This window comes from Pteronotus mesoamericanus, unplaced genomic scaffold (assembly GCF_021234165.1).
Source record: "Pteronotus mesoamericanus isolate MK-2021 breed Mesoamerican mustached bat unplaced genomic scaffold, CSHL_Meso_final scaffold_533, whole genome shotgun sequence".
NCBI lineage: Eukaryota > Metazoa > Chordata > Mammalia > Chiroptera > Mormoopidae > Pteronotus > Pteronotus mesoamericanus.
Genome location: NW_026555320.1, coordinates 4396107 through 4416278, shown reverse-complemented (window position 1 = coordinate 4416278; position 20172 = coordinate 4396107). Strand labels below are relative to the sequence as shown.

General features: G+C 45.8%; 1 protein-coding gene across 8 annotated transcripts in view; it reads right to left on the bottom strand.

The window, feature by feature from the left end:
- The window catches only part of DAG1 (dystroglycan 1), a 50451-nt gene that overhangs the window by 10512 nt on the left and 19767 nt on the right, over positions 1 to 20172 (bottom strand). For 5 of the 8 annotated variants that reach the window (XM_054594648.1, XM_054594647.1, XM_054594645.1 and 2 more), the window contains one exon: positions 5406 to 5807. In XM_054594648.1, coding sequence (XP_054450623.1) covers positions 5406 to 5690 — 285 coding nt within the window. In that variant the 5' untranslated portion in view covers positions 5691 to 5807. Of the gene's footprint in view, positions 1 to 5405; positions 5808 to 15252; positions 15374 to 20172 lie in introns of all 8 variants that reach the window. The other 3 variants (XM_054594643.1, XM_054594642.1, XM_054594641.1) reach the window with 1 other exon arrangement.

The following is a 20172-nucleotide window of genomic DNA, read 5'->3' as shown; positions in this document are numbered from 1 at the left end:
GGCTTCTGCAAATGATGCGCATGGGCAGTGACATGGCTGGGCCAGGCCAGGAGATGACACAGGTCAACAGAAAGAGCCTCTGACCTAAGGTCAAGGGGCCGAGACTTTCTCCCCACATGAAAGAGAGAACCATGGTGGAAGGAGGTGCAAGGGGACTTTGCTGAGACAAGCAGAGCTGAGTCACACCCACGGAAGACAATCATTGGTCTTGCTGCTGGACATGCAAACCTCGAACCAGCACACGGCCCTTGGCACAAAGGCCAAGACCACAGGATCGCATCCTGAACACAGCCTTTCTAGCCCAGTTAGCGCCCTTCCTGAGTTATGAGGCATTTTATGTAATGTTAACTGTTCTCATCCAAAAACAAAAAATTAATCTTTTCGCCCTAAAAGTAAGGAATAGCTTAGCATAGTTACAGCCATTAATAAAATTCTAAAAAATCCACAAAAACAAATAAAATTCTCAGAATCGGTCCCTCTATCCTAAGCCCTGACATCACCTATTTTTCCTTTGTCGTGTCCTTTCAGTCCTTGTCAGTACTTCTCCCCCAAAACATAGAAGCCTGTATTTTCAGTAAGTATTTGAGCTGATGAGTCTAGGCAAATGCCACTCTGACAACCCACCCCCAAGCGCGCTGTCCCTCGCCAACCCGCATTTCGCGGTGCGCCGCGTTCACAAGGGGCCCATTCAGAGCCACGGAACACCCACTCGAGGCAGGAAGAAACTGCAGTTCATCTCACACAGGCGGGGTGGCCACAAAGCTCTCAAGCATCCAAAGAAATGCTCCTTTCATGAGCTCCCCTTCTCGGCCAAAAAGAGTAGCCATTGTTCCCAGGGGAACAATGGGGGGCCCATGCCAGCAGCTGACAGCACGGTCCCAGGAAGGGCTGCTCCCAGTCTGCCGACATCTTGGGCTGAGGGAAAGTCCGCATTGTCTCTGGGCAAGGAGGCTAAGGGGACACAGGGATGAAAAGCCATCCCTGCGGCTCCACCAAAACGAGACAGCCGAGGGGGCTCTCGAGGGGCAGCCCAGTCGCTTCATGAGATGCAAAGCGCCCTCGCCTGACCACCCTCAAGTGGAAGCTTTAGGGCCTCGCCCAGCCTGCACTCACCTCCGTCAGCCAGTGAGCCTCACTCAAGCCAGAGTGAAGGCGCACTCCCGAGGGAGGCCAGGGTCAGGACGGGTAACTTGTACTAGGGCCAACTCAGGACAGCCTAGGACCCGCCCAGCGAAGGCCAAGCTGGATTCTGTGGGACCTGTCCCCAGAGACCCTGGTGAAGAGGGAGGGTGGCTCCAGAATCCAAAGGCAGCTGTGAGAGCAAAGAGGAGTCAAGACCTGGGATGAGCTTTGTATCCAGGCATCCAGTCGGTCCAAGGGAGCACATGCCAGGACGATCTGCTGCACAATGTTCTGAGGTCACAGGAGAGAAGAGAGCTTCAGGACAGGTCTGTCGGGAAGGTCACGCTGGCCACAGGGCCTGGGGGCAGGCTGAAGCCCCTTCTCATGTCATCTAGTCAATGGAGCCCATCTGGGAAGTAGGCTGGGGCTGATAATATCAAATCGATCCTGGAGGAAGAGCTAGAGAACAGCAGGGGAAGTAGCAGGTGCTGGCCAGGCTGAGGCTGGACAAGAGCTGTCCGCTGTGGGGCTGAGCACAGGCCCCACAGGACCTCAGGGCTCCGTCCCCTGGGCAGGCAGCTCCTCTCTTCTTTCAACTGACCTGCTGCTTCCTTGCAGCCTGGTGATAAAAGTTCAGGGAAGCCCTGGTTTTAGGAGCTGATGCTACCCGATGGGCACGCCGGACTGATGCCAAGCAGCATACCCTCTGCCACTGTGATTCCCAGAGTTGCCACAACCTCCTGAAAAAGCACAACCAACAGCCCACATAGGTCAAGCAAGGCTCGGCAGGCGGCCAGTGCAGCTCACGTAGCGTGAGACTTAATTTTCTATCCTTTCAACAGACCATTGCTCAGTCTGCTGCAAACACTGAATTATGCCATCAGCAATCACCACGCACGGCCCCTGACCAGTCAGCAAATGTGACAATCACACCATCGCATCTCAGCAGATCTCAGGCAGATGCTCAGCCCATGAGTCCTCATTAGGCAACTCAGCCATGTCCAAACTGGCTGGAAGACCAACCCTCACCTGGGAACCACGCAGGAGGCCTAGCCTAGCATTTCTCCCTGCACACAGCCAGGGAGGCTTTGACGATCCACAGCAGGTCTGCAGGCCCTGAAGTCACCGACTCGTAGGAACCACAAGAGACTTCCTTTTCTCCTTGTACATAATGTACATTTATACATCGTTAGTATAATGAGGGGGACAAAACAACTCCTTTAGCACAGGCTTTTTAATCCTGTTTTTAGGGAAGCCAAAGGTCCAGGAATGAAGTCAGGCGTTCTGACCTGTGCTCTGCTCCACACAGCCAGGTGGCAAGGCTGTTTGGGATGAAGAGTCACACATCTTCATCTGTTTTTCTATAGGCTGATCAGCTACTAAATGGTCTGCTTTCTACAGATAAATATGCTCAGATAAAATCCTGTTTTCCTAGTAAAATCTCTTTACTCCCCTGGTGAGTAAGCCTGTTAAGTATCTCTCTGCCACATACAGCCAACAGCTGGCTGACTGTATCACTTCAAGGCACCTCCGGTCAAGACTAATCCATGTAAAACATTCCAGTGGCCACTGGAACAAGGTCAACTGCTGCAGGGTTTGGCTATCCAGAAGATCGAATCTGTGGCTAGGCAAGAAATGTACCGCTAAACTGTCGTTCTTCACCTACCAGTCAGACTAGCATTTGGCTTGCTGAGGTATTATGAAGATGACATGGAAATCTTTTGTAAACACTATGCAAACTAGAAAGAGTTCCGTGGAAGTGAGCCAGGATCTAGAGAAGTATGGCCACGGCCGAGATCTCAAGGCCACCCTGGGAACAAGCCATGCCCTAAAGAGAAGGGGGCCCACGGGGAAAAGGGAGAGAGCACAAGAAGGGTGTTGTGGGTGAGGAATGGGTCTGCCCAGATTCAAGGAAAGGGCCGTAATGTCACCTCTCCATGGGAAGAGTGGCAGCACAGAATTTGTGGCTGTTTCTAATCTATACGCCTGGAGCTGTGGGTCTGGGAGGGGCAAGGTGGTAAGGACCGACCAGAGCCTCTATGTGCTTTGACCAATGGTGTACAGTGAAGCGTTGCTGTGCAAGTTTGCAAGCCTGGGCCTTGAGAGTCTTTCACTTCCTGTTTCTTGGACTACCTAATCATGGAACCCAGCTACTGTGCCATGAGGAAATGCAAGTGGCCCATGGAAAGGTCTACATGGGGAGGAACCAAGAACCCTGACCAACAACCCCAGGAAAGCTGTCAGCAGGCAGCACCAACTTGCCAGCCATGAATGAGCCATCTTGGAAGGGCATCCTCCAGCCCCAGATGAGCCTCTCTAGCTGGTGCCACGTGAAGCGGAGATAAGGTTCCCAGATGAGTTCTGAATCCCAAAGTTCCTGGCCACAAAATTGTAAGCAAAACAAATTGATTGTTTTAAGCCACTAAGTTTTGGGGATTTAAATACACCAATGGGTAGCGAGAACACTATGTATATATAGAAGTCTAAATACAATACAGATATAAAAACTACCATAACAAAGTATAGGCCTTAAAATATTTTTAGTTCATTTTCAAGCCACACCTCTAAGGAAAGAATGCTGTAGATCATGGGTCAACAAGCCATGGCCGTGAGCCAAATCTGGCCTGCCACCTGTCTCTTCTGTACAGCCCATGACTAAAAGTGGTTTTTGCATTTTCAAGTGATTGAAAAAAAAGTCAAAATAATATTATTTCATGACATGTGAAAATTATATGAAATTCAAATTTCAGTTTCTCTGTCTGTAAGTAAAGTTTTATTGGAACACAGCCATACCCATTCAGTTACAGGTTATCTGTGGCTACTTGTGCACAACACTGGCAGAGCTGAGGAGCTGCACCAGCAATCAAATGGCCTGGGAAACCTAACATACTGTTTGGCCCTTTAAGGAACAGTGTGCTGTCCTCTGCTCTAGATGTTCATAGTTTGAGAAGTACATCCCATGGATCCACAAGACTACCATGCAATCTCATTCAGGATCTAAAGGAAATTACAAGGTCCCACAACCCCAAAGGCTTGGTGCGTCTTCACACAGAAACTTCCTGTTTCCACCTCGGGTCAGCCAAGATACTCTTCCTAGTAGTACATGGGTCTCAGGTATCCTTGTTCTCTGGATTGCTTCCCTCAAAAAAGATGGGACAGAGCTGAAGCTTGGGTAATTAATTTTGGTTCTTAAGTGACCAAATACATTAGTAAATATAGCATACCAAATTACAGCAAAACTCATATTATTTATACCTTTAAAAAAAAAAAGGTTCTGGCTGATGTGGCGCAGTGGATTAAGGGCCAGCCTGTGAACTGAATGGCTGCCGGTTCAATTCCCAGTCAGGGCACATGCCTGGGTTGTAGGCCAGGTCCCCGGGGTAGGGGTGTGTGAGAGGCAACTGTTTCTCTCTCTCATAACAATGTTCCTATCTCTGTCTTTTTCCCTTCCCCTCTCTCTAAAAAAAAAAATAAAATCTTTAAAAATAAATAAATAAAAATTTAGCCATGGCTGGTGTAGCTCAGTGGATTGAGTGCCAGCCTGTGAACCAAAAGATCGTCGGTTCGATTCCCAGTCTAGGACATATGCTTAGGCTGCAGGCCAGGTCCCCAGTAGGGGGCGCACAAGAGGCAACCACATATTCATGTTTCCCTCCTCTTTCTCCCTCCCTTCCCCTCTGTCTAAAATAAATTTAAAATATTTTTTTTAAATATTTTTTAAAAAATTTATTTTTCAAAATAAAAATAAAATTTAAAAAATTTAAAAAAACAATAGGTTCAAAGCAATTAAAAGTTATATATTTCCCTCCTCTTTCTCCCTCCCTTCCCCTCTGTCTAAAATAAATTTAAAATATTTTTTTAAAATATTTTTTAAAAAATTTATTTTTCAAAATAAAAATAAAATTTAAAAAATTTAAAAAACAATAGGTTCAAAGCAATTAAAAGTTATATATTTCTTGGGTTTAATCCCATGGTTAATGAAAGAAGACCTTTCCCTATACATTTTTTCCATCAAATCCCTAACTCAATGACCAAAAGATCTTTCAGAGTACAAATGTAAAGGCATTTAAATGGTGAAAACCTCAAAATGGGAGCAAGAATAAAGGTTTAGGATGTTCCTCTGAGCTACATGGGAACATCAGTGGCTGTCCCTCGGACACTTAGGAGGTTCTGGAAAAACTGAGCTCATAATTACTAGAGCGTAGATCTAAAAAACTAAAACCTAAAACTGAAATGGAAGATGAGAATTCTTCCTCATTTACTTTTTATAACCAGTCTCTCACCTTGATGATGTCTCCATTGGAGGCAATTAAATCTGTTGGAATGGTCACTCGAAATGAGCGCCCAACGACAGCTGTGCCATCAGGAATGCCAACCACCGTGGGAACCGCCTCGGGGAGGTCAGAGAGCACCGAGTGCATGGATGCCTCAAGCTGGTTCTCCCAGTCCCTGATGGCCACTGACGGTTCACTCGGCCAGTGGGACCGAGTCACGGACACACAGAGCAGAAGGAGAAAGGTCCTCCCCCAGAGAGGGAGCAGCAGTGAAAGGCCCACAGACATCCTCATCCGGGGGGTCAGGTCTGCTCAAGCCGACAGTCTCACGATGGAAGGAAGTAAGCGATGTGGTCCCAGAGCCGGGGCCTCACCCTCTGCACACCTGCTCCATCCCAGAGCACTCAGAGCCTGAAAAAGAAGAAGAATCGTCTCAGACTTCAGCAACCCCCATGATTTCAAAGTTGTGCACAGGCAGTTACTACCCTGCAAATGTTCCTGCGAAAAATACCTGTCCTGAGTTGGACCAAGTCTCATTCTGTGCTGTCCAGTGCAGAGCCACCAGCTACATGTGGCTACTGAGCACTGGAAATGTGGCTGGCTCACTATGTGTAAAGTACACAGAGAATTTTTAAAACTTTGTATAAAAAAGGAAGGTAAAATAGCTCATTAATACTTTTAAATATTCATTACATATTGAAATAGTACTTTGAACATAAATACATTAGGTAACAAATATTAATAAATGGCAAATAACAAAGAAATATATTAAAGATAGTATTAAAATTCATTCTACTTCCTTATATTTATGTGACACATATATGGCTCACATTGTATTTCTGTTGGGCAATGCTACTCTGGGCCTCACTTCTACTTTGCAAGCAACACAGGAGTCATGCAGACACAATCAGACAAATCGAGAACGTGGGACCTTCTATAAGATAACTGGCTTGGTTTGCCCAAATGCTGTCACCCCTAAACACCAGGGGACTACTCTAGATTTAGAGACAGCAAGCAGGTATAGAATGTGCATCTTGACTAGATGCTGGATTTACTTCAAAAACAAACAAACAAAAAAACACACAAGTCTAGCTCCCAAAGGAGTAACTGGGGAATTCTGCATATGGGCTGGAGATAAGATTTATTGTTATTTTTCCTAGGTGAAATGATGGTGGTGTGTCTCTGTAAGAGACTGTCCTCAATTTTAAAGTACTCGGACAAAACACCAAAAATCTCTGCAACTCACTTTGAAATGGTCTTTGGGAAAAACACATGCATGTATATACACAGAGATAAAGCAATGTACCAAATACAACAACTATTAAGTCTTTAAAAAATACTCTTGAAAACACTAAAAAAAAAAAAACATGTTTTTGCACAGAGACATGCAACAAATACCCACTCCTCCCTCATACTCCAAGCACTAATCACAGGACTCATTTATTAATAATATATTTGCCAACTCAGTGTCAGTGAACCACACTTATTGGCCTCTCTTGCTCCCCCACACCCAACAGAGTAACTAGAATCCTGCACATTGTCCCCTCTCCCCCACTCCAGCTTCAGACCTGCTCTAAGGCTGGCAGCCACAGATGCACTGTGGGGCTTTCTTGGGTGACAAGCGACCATAGCCATCACGAACAATTTCTCATTCTCAAAAAGGATTAAGCCCTCCCCCAAGCCAAGCTGTTGAGGGGCCACGTGATATATTTTTTGACCTAGGTAATGCAAAGTAGGTAAAATTGCTAAAGAAAACACAGCCACTGAAATGAGCAGTGTACTCTAAAGTCGATGCAAACCAAGCCAATTCCAGCATAAAAAAAAAATTTTTTTTGCTATTTATTTTGCTCTTCTGGTTCTTATTTTGTTTTTGAGCTAAAATTCATGATACAAAGCCAAACCCAAAGAAAGTGAAACAATTTTGGCGGCTGGGAGTCTCATTGCACCAAAGAAAAACTTATCCTAAAGCCACTATATTTAAGGCAAAGTCTCGTGCAGAGAGTAGCCAGCTGACTGTGGAACCAGAGGGAGGGCCAAAAGCCAGCTTTGCAAAGGAGCTGTTCAAAAGTTCTGGAACAAGTGGCCAATTAGGTTCCTCCCTTACTTTTCCATCACAGACGAGATAAATCCCAGGTGGATTACACACACAAATGCAAAAAGAATTAAAAATTGTTTAGAATATAGCTGAATGTCAGGACAAGGAAGGGTTTCATTTTAAAAGACATCAAAAAATACAAAACATAAAAGAAAAAGCCCACTGGACTTCCAGGAAAACGGAGTAGAAATATACTTCGCTGGTTTTCCACCAAGTACAATGAAAATCCCTAGACATTACATGTAAAATAAACATAAGCCCTGGCAGGTATGGCTCAGCAGACTGAGTGTAGTCCTGTGAACCAAAAGGTCGCTGGTTCAATTCCCAGTCAGGGCACATGCCTGGGTTGCAGGCCAGGTTCCCAGTTCGGGGTGTGCGAGAGGGCAACCCATCAATCTTTCTCTTTCTTCCTTCCTCACTTCCCCTCTCTCTGAAAATAAATAAGTATCTTAAAAACAAACAAACAAACAAACAAAAAAAACTTAGGACTTGGTTAAGTGGAGGCAGACCAGCTAGGGACCCCAGGATCCGAGGAAAGACAGTGGTGAATTCCCTGGGTTTTCTTCTTGCCTCGTATATCCCAGAACTGGAGTTGAAGAAGCTGGCAACCCAGAAATGCCAATGATGAGACAATAAAGGTTCCAACAAAAGTCTGCTCTCTTTAGCCAAAGGAGCAGGAAGAGGGTAGCCTAGCGAGGCAGAAAACATTTAGACAATAACAGCTCTATTCTAGCCAAACACCACAGAAAAAAACCAGGGCTCCACTCCCACCCACACCAGCAAAGTCCAAGTGGGGAACTTAGACCTCCACCTTCCTGAGGCTGTAACAAGGCACCCTCATGTCCCCACTGAGGTAGTGTCAGAGAAGGCCAAGGAGGGACTTCCATCCCCACGGGCCAGTGCCCATGTCATATGCTGCCCTCGCCCTCCTCCTCTTCCAGCCATTCAGTGTCCATGGGAACCACAGGGGAACCTATATTTCTGGGCCCACCCAAGCAGTAACAAGGAGCCTCTCCCCCTCCCAGCTAAGATGGTCCCAGGAGGACTTGAGAAGGGCCAGGACTTTAACCACTGCTCATTGGTAGTGATGCCTGGAGAACTGAAATTTCCACCCCTGCCCAGCAGTAACAAGGACTTCGCCACCTTCAGGTGTCGACAAAGGCTGAGTGGGGAAACTGCACTTCAACCTCCACTTCCCAGTAATCAGGCAGCACTTCCCCTACCTTTCCCCTGCTAGAGAAGTACTAGAAAAAGCCAGCTAAAACAGAATTTAGAGTTTCAGAACAAAACACAAAGTTGTCCAAGTTTCAACTAAAAAAAAAATCTACCAAGACCCAGGAAGATCAAAAACTGAATGAAAAAAAGGCAATCAATAAATGACAATACCAAGATGACAAAGACAAGTAGAGAGTAAAAGGACGGAAAAATATATGCAAATATTAAAGGAAAGCAAGAGTGGCTGTATGTGTATTAACATGAGATAAACTAGACTTCAGAGCAAAGAAAATTGTCAGAGACAGGGAAGGACATCATATACAGACAAAAGGGTCAATCCACCAGGAACAATAACCATCTCAAATGTCTGAGCACCAAACAACAGAGCTACAAAATAGGTAAAGCAAAAACTGACAACTGAAAGAAAAAATTTAACAATCCACAATTCTAATTAGAAACTTCAATACCTCTCTCTCAACAATTGACAGAATAACTAGAAAGAAAATTAGCAAGGATTCAAAAGAATTCAAAAATACCATCAGTCAACAAGATCTACCAGACCTTTACAAAGCCCCCACCTGAGAATAGAACACACATTCTTTTCAAATGTTCATGGAACATATACCCAAATAGAATATATCCAAGACCATGAAACACACCTCAACGAAAAACTTCTTAACGCTTACCTGAGGATATATTTATTGATGGGGGAGGGGGGGGACAGATATTTGAGAAACACTGATCAGTTGTTTCCCATACGCACCCTGAATAGGAATCGAACCCGCAACCCAGGTATGTGCCCTGACCAGGAATTGAACCCGAAACCTTTTGGTGTATGGGATGATGCTCCAACTAACTGAGCCACCCAGCCAGAGCCAAACCTAGACAAATTTAAAGGAAATGAAATAATACTGAATGTGTTCTCCAACCACAATGGAATCAAGTCAGAAATTAGTAACTAAAGGAAAACAGGAAACTCTCCAAACACTTGAAAATGATACAACATACCTCTAAATAATCCCAGGGTCAGAGAGGAAGTCTCAAGGGATATAAAAAATTACACTGAACTGAATTAAAAAAACACATTTGTAGAGTTGTATTAAAATTTGTGGAACACAACTAAAGCAGTGCTTAGAGGTGAATTTATAGCCCTGAATCCTAGAAAATAAGGAAGTCTCAAACCAATAATCTGTGCTCCTACCAAGATTCTTTAAAAAAAAAAAAAAAAAAAAAAAAAAAAAAGCCCAAATAAACCCAAAGCAAGCCAAAAAAAAAAAAAAAAAAAAAAAATCATAAAGAGCAAAAATCAGTGAAATTGACCTGGTTGGTGTGGCTCAGAGGACTGAGCACCAGCCTGAATGAAAAGGTCACAAGTTTGATTCCCAGTCAGGGCACATGCCTGGGTTGTGGTCAGGTCCCCATTTAGGGGAGTGCAAGAGGCAACCAATCAATATATCTCTCACACATCAGTGTTTCTCACCCTCTTTCTCCCTCCCTTCCCCATCTCTAAAAAATAAATGAATAAAATCTTTAAAAAACACCCACAAAAAGAAATCTCCAGGTCCAGATGGCTTCACTAGTAAATTCTACCAAACATTTACAGAAAAAATAACATGAATTCTACACAATCTTTTCCAGAAAGCATAGGAACACTTTCCTATTCATTTTATGCAGCTAACATTACACTTATACCAAAACCAGACAAAGCCTACACCAAAAAAGAAAAAGAAAAAGAAAATACAGATCATTAAATCTCATGAACAAGCCACAAAAAAATTTACAAAAAGTTTTTAACAAAATATTATCAAATAGAATTTAGCAATATATAAAAAGAATGATACACCATAACCAAGTGGTACTTATTCCAACGATACAAAACCAGTTCAGTATTTGAAAATCAATCAATATAACCTGCTACATTAACAAACTAAAGAATAAAAAAACACACAATCCTATCAACTGACAGAGAAAAAGTACCTGATAAAATTCAACAGCCATTCATGCCAGACTCTCTCAGAAAAACAGGAACAGAGAACTTTCTCAACTTGATAAAGAGCATCTACAAAAAACATATTGCTAACATTCTACTTAATGACAGATTGAATGCTTTCTCCTTAAGATTAGAAACAAGGCAAAGAAGTCTGCTCTCATCACTTTTATTTGACACAGTGCTAGAAGGTCTAACCAGTGTAATAAGGCAAGAAAAGAGGGAGGGAAAGCATATAAACTGGAAAGGAAAAAATTTTTAACAATCCAGAAACAGACCTATAGAAGAATGCCCAACTGACTTTTGACAAAGATGCAAAAGCAATTCAGTGAGGGGTGGGGGGAATAGCTTTTTCTACAAATGGTGCAATTCAATGTCTTTCAGTGGAAGAATGGCTGAACAAACTGTGTACATCCAAACTATGAAATGCTAACTACTGACACACTCAATAACCTGGATGTGTCACACTCAAGGGAATTATGATGAGTGAAAAGTGCTAATTCCAAAAGGTTGCATTCTATATGATTTAATTTTTATAACATTCTTGAAGTGATAAAATTATAGAAATAGAGAACAAATTAGTAGTTACCAGGGGTTAAAGAGAGAGTCAGGGCAAAAGGGAAGTAGCTTAGGCTACAACAGAGCAATGTGAGTGATCTTCATGGTCATGAAAATGTTCTGTATTTTGACTGTATCAATGTCAATAACCTCGTTAATACTGTATCAATACTATAGTTTTAAAAGATTTTTATCATGGGGGAAAACTGGATAAAGGGTACAAAGGCTCTCTCTGTATTATTTTTAACAACTGCATGTGAATCCACAATTTTCTCAAACATTTCTTCTAAATCTTAAAAAAGCCCTGGTTGGTGTGACTCAGTGGACTGAATGCTGGCCTGCCAACCAAAAGGTCGCCAGTTCGATTCCCAGTCAGGGCACATGCCTGAGTCTCAGGTTTGGTCCCCAGTCAGGGCGTGGGGCATGTTCAAGAGGCAACCAATCAGTGTGATTGATGTTTCTCTCCCTCATTTTCTCCCTCCCTTCCCCCTCTCCAAAAATAAGTATTTTTTAAAAAAGATATATTTGAATTAAAATTCAATGTCTGTACAATAAGGGACACCATAGAAAAAATAAAAAGGACCCACAAACTGAAAGGTCACCAGTTCAATTACCGCTTAGGGCACATGCCCAGATTGCCCACCAGGTTCCCAGTTAGGGGCATCTGAGAGGCAACCAATCAATGTTTCTCTTGAACACTGATGTTTCTCTCCCTCTTTCTCCCTCCCTTCCCCTCTCTCTAAAAATAAATAAATAATGTCTTTAAAAAACAGAAAAATAGAAATTTCTAGGTCTTTTGTGCTATCTTAAATTGTAACTTTAGTGTTTCCTTTACTGTTGCACAGTGCTTACTTGAATGGCCTTTTCTTTCTCATACATTCCGTAAATGGTTCAGCTCAACCAACATCCCACAAGACTGGCTGGAAGGGTGGTGCACTGTGGAAGGGCAGGGACTGCAATCACTGCTCTTGCAATCACTGATGTATCATAGTGCCAGACACACACCTATTCAATGAATGGGGAGAATACAGGCCTTTTCTTTTTCCTTTTAAGCTTCTTCCTATGTCTTTACTCTTTAGTTTACTTACTTTTCCACTTATTAGATCCAGTTTGTCTTTTACTTTTTAATTCATTCGCCATCTTAAAATTCTCAGCTAATTAGAAAACAGCAACAGTATGAGACACACCCTGTCACTAAAACATAAGCTCAGCCTGCTATCTGCGGACACATGACGACGTCGGGTATCTGTTTCATGACTAAGTGCTCTGCATTTAGCAAGCAGACGATGTCCCAGGCACAACTCCAACTGCTATGTATTGGTTTTCCATGCTCTGGGGAGAAAAAGATCTTTATGCAACTTGGCGAAAAGCAGCCTTGTGTCTTTCTGATGCTGGCTTTCTATAAGCAAGGGTCACAGCTCCCCATGCTAGGAATGTGGCAGGCCGCGCCCACACAGCCCAATCAGGACGTCCCTCTGGAAGGTTTTTACACCTACTCATACACTTGGTCATTTGGAGCAGGAGGCACTGCAGAGACCCTCTTCATCATTTTTCAGGGACCAAGGCCCAAAGAGAAGTGACATTCAACCACAGTCACACAGAACCTGTGGGCAGAATGTGGTGGGAGAAGGGGCTCAGGAGTCAGAGAAAGACTATGATCCGAGTCAAGCGGTCTTTCTGGCACAGCCGCTCGCTTTAACACTGCACACGCGCACTCACACTGTACCCTCTGTAACAGCGGGGAATGCTCGGGGCAACCCAGGAATTGGCTCAGCAGACCTCCCCACTGACGGGCTCACAGAGGCTGCCGAGGGCCCCCTACTGAGAGCTGGGTGGAGGGAATGAGTGTCACTACCCAGCGCAGTGCCCACCACTACGTCTGGGCTCAGCACCTCCCCGGACTCCAGTGGAACCCAACGCTACGAAGAGGGACCTTCCCAGAGGCCTGGCAAAGCACCTGGCTCTCCAAGCACACGCTCCACAGCCATGGCGTACGATGTGATGGTAGCACAGCTGCCAGGAAGCAATCCCATCTTAGTCCCAGACAGTCCACCCAGGGGGCAGGGAAACCTTAAAAGCGTTCGAGCCTGCAAAGCTTGGACACGTCACAGCTTTGGGTCACTGCTGTCCCCGAGCAGACACTCAGGCTGCGCCCTCCCTCTTCTCTCAGGAAAAACCTGCACTCCTGCCCCAAGAGCCACCAGCACCAGGGATAGGAGCCCACAGTGCCCTAGGTATCCTTCCCACCCCTTCCTGGGCCGGGTCGACGTGCAGCACCTAACTCTGCAGGGGAGGCAGCACCCCGCCACAGGTGGCTGCCTGGGGAAGAGGAAGAATAGCTGAGCCCCTCCACCAGGCCCCTGGGGAATTTTTCAGTGATGAAAGGCCCGTCTGGGCTCTGGGAAAGGCCCAGGGAGCCCAGGCCCTGAGGCTCACTCAGGGGAAGCTCTGCACCCAGAGGGAGGGGCCAGCCTGGCTGAGGGTGGGGCCAACACCCCCAGGGCCAAGCCCTGCTTCCTTTCTCCCACACCGGGACTCCAGAAGGAAAAAAATCACAAGTCCAGCAGAGCCCCAAAGGTGATGACCTTCGTAAACCAAAACACATAAAATCTGTCCTGGAAGCAGGCGTATTTGTAATTTACTAGATCGGTCAGCAAGGGCATAAATAGAGAATCAAAAACATTACACAGTGACAAGTGAGGACCCCAGGCATCTGAGGCAGACAGAGTTCAGCAGGACAGAATCCTCTGTCACCAACACTAACCGCTACCTATATGTAACGGAAGCACGTGCCTTGCAGGAGGAGGGATGGGATATATTCCCATGAGGAACGGGCCTCATGACCCTACTCTGCCCAGACTGGGAACCAGAAGGCGAGTCCTGGAACCCCCACCCAGGAGAGCAGCAGCTCTGCTGCACGCAGGCCACCTCCCCAGAGCTAATGGGCGCCCGATCCACAGAGGAGGCTCAGTCGGTCAGCACTTTCCATTCAACACATGTGAGGGGCAAACGCATATGTGGCATCAACTCAATTTAGAGTAAACTTACTATTTCCTCATATGCTGACAGCTTAAAGAACGAAACTTTAAGATAACTTAACTAAAACTCTGAAAGACCAGCTCCCTCCTAGTTTTTCACCTTCTAAGATAGAAGGAAAAGTGAGGTTCAACCCATTATTAACCACGCAAAATGAGGCAGAGCCAGCTTACCCTGCCACTCCCAGGGCCCCCTCCAGAGCTGTTACCTAAAATAAACTGTCAAACTGCTACCATGCGCCATGGTAATTAAAACATTTAAGGAAAATGGAACTTCCTTTTTAAAACCAAACTAAAATTATAAAATTCCATGTCCCTGTTTTAAATGGTTTTGGAAAAGTCAAAAGCAAAAACTTAACTGAAATAGCCACTATAGGTTCCAACTAGCAAAAAAGCTTTTGTCAGTCTAACATTAATATAAAAATTCTGGAAGGTTAACCAACTTAAAACTGCTCATCCTGATGGCCAACAGGATGTATTCAACACAATGGAAAACAATAGTGTGAAGTCATTGTTTATTTGGGCTCCAAATAGTAAAAAGACAGGCAGGTTCCTCCGCTTTGAGTTAAAAGCAGGCCTTTTTCACTCCTTGGCATCAGAGGAGGAAGGTGCTGAGCCAAGTCACTGGTGAAGATTCAAGGTGTCGCCCTAAATTCACTTGCAGCTCCAGAGGCAGATGAGGTTTCCCTGACATGAGGCAAGTTCCTGCCCAGCCTGGACGCTGTGAGAATGTCACCAGAGGTGTGGGGACAACCCCGCGAAGATACCATCAGTGAGCTGAGCCACCTCCCAAAGGGGTCCAGGGTCACATACACAGCAAGAGATTCCAAAGTCAAAATATGTGAGGGAAAAAAATTACTACCTGTGAGAAGCAAGCTCTAGACAACAGTCTATCAAACAGAAAAGCTAGTTTGAACCCTTTCCTCAGTTGGAAAATTCTTGTAAATTCTCTCCTACCACACATACCAAAAGCAGAGGTCCAGGAAGGGCAGTGGTTTCTGCTGATGGTGGTTTGTTTTTTCAACAAAGGCAGGAAGGAAGCAAAGGTTTAATACCTGCGTACAGACTCAGTCAGGTGCACCTTTTCCTAGAGGAAGGAAAGAAAGACAAGGTTCAAAACCCAGGACCTGAATAGTCAGGTCTCCACTGGACCGTGGGCCTTAACCTGGGGAGATTTTTAACATCGTACGTGATAAAGCTCAAGGAAAAACAGTTCCTTCTACACTCCACTGAACTCTGTATGTGGCTGCTAAACATTACTCACTACTGAACTGTACAATGAAAAATGGCTAAGGTGGTAAATTTGATGTTACGTGTTTTTTTTTACAATTCAAACATTTTCAATAGTTAAGATGATAAATTGTGTATTACATATATTTTATCACTATTATAAATAAATGGTTTTTTTTTCCTAAATTACTAATCCCTTGCCTGTGTGGCTTAGTTGGAGAGTCATCCTGTAGCTGAAAGGTCACGGGTTTAATCCCTGATCAGGGCACACACCTAGGTTGTGGGTTGGATCCTGGTCCGAGCATGCAGGAGGCACCAGTCAATTTCTTTCTCTCCTCCCCCCCCACCCTTGATACTTCTCTCTCACATCGATGTTTTCCTCTCTCTCGAAAAGCAATGAGGACATGCCCTCGGGTGAGAATTTAAAAAAAAACCCCAAAAACGTTACTCAGTCACACCAATTAGATTTCAGGAAAAAAAAACAAAAAACAAAAAAACACCTATGAGGCTTAGGTCCAGTTTTTTACTCACTGATGCCCAGGTAGGGCACTGAGGACAGAAAAGGGCAAACTGAGACCAAAGACAGGGCCCAGGTCAACCTGTCCATCTGACTGCAGCAGCTAGAGTGGGAGCGGGCGCAGAGAAGAAGGGGTAAGTGGGAGAGATGGGCGGTCAGACTCAGCAGAATCCAAGTGGGAATGAATTACCACATCCACGTACCCGTGTGGCATCCAAGAACCCAATTAAAGCAAATTACAATTATCTCAAGACAGCGCAACAATAATTAACACTTCTATGCATATTTACCGACTCCCTACACTGAGATGGGTGTGAAACTTCATCTGCGATCCATGAGGTCTTCCCATATTTCATGCAAGAATATTCAATTAAGATTTACATACATGACTGAATCATAAAACACGAGCGGTTATAAACTAAGTAATTATGTATTATGAACAGGCATGTTCCAAGCAGGTACTTACAAACAACTAAAAGTTGCCTTCTGCCTCCTCACACTTCCCTGGCTACCCAGCCACCTCCCCACCTCAGGACAAAGGTAGAGTGGGACGACGGGATGAGGGCGGGGCGGCCACTGTCCGTCCTGGGACGTGAGGGGAGGGGCGTGGACGGGGTCCACGGCAGGGCTCTCGGGTGGCGCCCCCTCTGCTGTTCTCTCCCCCTGCCCGGTAGATGCCTGGCACCAAGTAGGCACTCAGCAGCCATAAGCATAGGGAAAGAAAGGATTTCCTTTAAAATCCCAGAAATTATTCACCCAGCACAAAAGCAATAATCACCTGATTTCACACTTCGAAGTCAAAGCTAAGCTTTCTCATGTATTTTCCATTATGCTACAATAGAGTAAAAGTAAGTGCTGTAGTTCAAAACGAGTATGCTAGTCTGACTTCCGTGAATTTAGAAAAACTTAACTCACTGTGCTGACTGCCGGCCCTCCTGACCTAACTGGCCGACGAGACTCCGAAACAGGGAGCGGGATGAACTGTGAGGGCCCTGGCCACACGGCTCCTGCCCAGGCCCTACCGCAGCCCTCGGCCCGGCGAGCGGCCTCGCCACACACGTCTCAGGAGCCGAGCCGGGGTGTCTGGCCCCTGCTGACTACGAGTTCTTGCATCTTCGCTGTAGGGTTCCACTGTACTGAGTGTTTTTCTAGGCAAGTTCTTCAACCTTCGGTGTTTAAAGCTGTGACCTGATTTCAGCCACCTACTTGTTTTGGGCCACATTCTTAAGGTTCAACCATCAAGAACATTTCAACCATGCCAGAAATTTAAAGATCAACAAGCCTTGTTTTAAAAAGGACAAGACACAACTAGCATCCCACTCTCTCTGCTCAGAACTTCTTTGCTAGCAGAATTCCGACCCTCCCACACAGGGCTCTAATTGGTCCTTCTACCTACCTCAGCCTTGCCACAGCTGCAAAATCTAAAAAATCACAAACTTCCCTGGTAGGATTGAGGGTTGTGCTTCCAAAGGTGGGAGCAGCCAGCCGGAAGATGGCCCTGCAGATTTTTGGAAGCCTGCTCTGCAAAGCCAGGGCCACTGTACGGCCAGGCACTAACGCAGTGAGCCAGGACAATGCTGAGCAGGACAGCGACACCTGCCATGCCTGACCTCACGCTTGCCTGGAGTGGCAACCGAGAGCGCCAGTTCCCAGGGAACTGGTGAAGGCAAAGCTCCTGGGCCGGAGCCTGTCGATCCCACATTTTGGCCTTTGCCAGCACAGGATGCTGGGCTGCTCCTCAAGGACCACAGCTTAGATGTAGGGAGCTGTGTCCAGTTCAAGCACCTCTGACAGAGAAGTAAGACTGGAAATCGGTGACTCCCAAGTGCTTTCCTCCTCCTCAAAGCTCCAGGAGATCCCCAGCCGTCCACCCTCTGCCACGGTGAATTCACACCAGGGTTAACACAACTGAAGGAATCCTGAGCGACGCCCTTGTCCTCACTGCCCCCACCTCTACCTCCTCTTTCTGCAGGCTTTGGCCATTTCCTAGCACAAGGGGAAGAGTAGGTTTCCACGCAAGAGTAATTATTTGGAAATAAATTCCTGCACTACAGAATTCAAGGATTAAATGTTACAAGCAAAGAGATAAGGGAAAGACAAATGTAAAAGATCTTTCACCTTAACAAAAGGGTAGAGATATACTTTACACATTTCCAAGTACTGGAGAGAAAGAGGCAGCTACAAAGTACTTTTCAGTGGTGGCCAGAATCTCCTGATACATTGAAATTATTGTTTTCTTTTTCCAAATGGAGCTGCGATCTGAATTTCCAAGCTGGGCCCCTTTCAGGCACAGATGGACTCTCATAGCCCAGGTGGACAGATCTCACCAGCCCACAGCTTAATTCTTCAGATGCTTTATTTCCCATCCATCTTCCACTGGCTTCTAATGTGAGCACGTAAGCGCCCTGACCTTCACAGTCTCTACGTAAATCATTTGTGCTGGAAGGTAACTACTTAAAGGACCTCTTTTGTAAATAAAAATTCATGTCTTTTCATTGCAGAAAATTATCCAATGAATCTTAAAAGTTCAATGGGCTTAAGAACAGACCTAATCAAGAGCCAGGAACCTCCGCTTTGTGGTCACTTCACACAGGGATAAAGATGCACCCAGGAGGGAGCTGTGGCGGCACAGTCCTCTAATTAACTGGCCCTTCCAGAGCCAGGGGAGAGTCGCTACCCAACCCCTAAGGACTTCCTCGGTCAGTCAGAGGAAAAGGACAGGAAGGACAGGTCTAGGCGAAAGAGATGGCTCGAGTCAAGTAGATGGAGCTGTGATTCTGTCTTCTCAGACTAAGCTGCCCTTTAGAGTTTGACTGATAAAACAGGATGTGGCCCTTGTCCCTACACTCGTCCTCCACCCAGCTATCCCTTGATAAGATTTCTGTATGAGGAAGTGGGAGATGCAGAGACAAGAAAATCAGGGCAGCAACCAAAAGGGACTGGGGAGAGTGTTCTCCACACCCTTACCAAGTGGTTCGTCCCAGGGCAACAGGACAGGCGGGGCTTGAAACATTTCTTACCCGGCTGGGAAAAAAGTCACAAAAGCAGTAGTCCTCACCCACTCTCTGCGGGTCCCACTGGAGGATCCCTTCCGGGACCTGGCTGACTGTTAAACCCACGTAGGTGTCCAACCCGGCACCCTGTCTCAGAATTGGAGAGGGAGCAAAGAGGGAACCACAGGCTCCTCGGAGATGCTTCTCACCCCAGGGGAAGGGGAGTCCTCCAGGCCTGTGCCGGCCTTAGACCATTACCAGATACATTCAGCAAACGATCAGGGGACAATCCAGGCTTCTTTGGGACAAAGAACTAAATATATAGCCAACTTCATCAAGTGCCAGCAGCATTTATCTAGAGAGCTACAGGATGTTTTTTTAACCAAGCTCTCTTTGAAAACTGATCATCCAGACACCTCAAAAACTCACTCACACTCTCTACTTGCAGAAGAGCTAAGCAGCAGGAAGTCACCGGGCACAACCTCAGCACCAGAGTTTCCACCTCCCGCACCACAAGGTTTGGTGCAACTGCAAACTTGCGCAGCAGCTTCTGGGACAGTTGGCTCTGGAAACAATTCTAAGAAGGCAAACTGAAAGTCTGCACATTGGGTTTTTTAACTACCTTCAATGTGTCCAGAGAGCTCAGCTACTTTCTGCTTTTACAGACTAACTACTAAGTACAATGTTAAATCTGACACTGCCATGGGGCCAAGGAAGTGACAAGGCCTCTTCCTCCACAGGCTTCTGAGACTCAGCAGGCACCTAGTACAGGCCGGTGTGCGCCTGTCTGGTCCTGGGTACTTCCCCAGGTCTCATGTTCTGCTGGGCAACCACACACCCCCGACTGCAGCGCCTGGGCCCCAAGGCCTCTCAATGATTAGTGCACGGCTCTCGTTATGCGCCTGACACAGTAGGCTTTAAGGAAATCACTCCCGAAACGTTCTGATGGAAAGTGAACATGTTCTGATGTCATCTGCCCCTCAACAGGAAAGCAGTGGTCCTGGCCACTAGAACCTCCACTGAGGCTGTCCCCTGGGTATTGGGCAGGCAAGAGGTCAGTGACTATCAGAGGTCTCAGATAGCAGAGCTGACAGCAAGTACAATAGAGCCTAGGGAGGTTTTTTGGCCAACAGGATTTTTAATGGG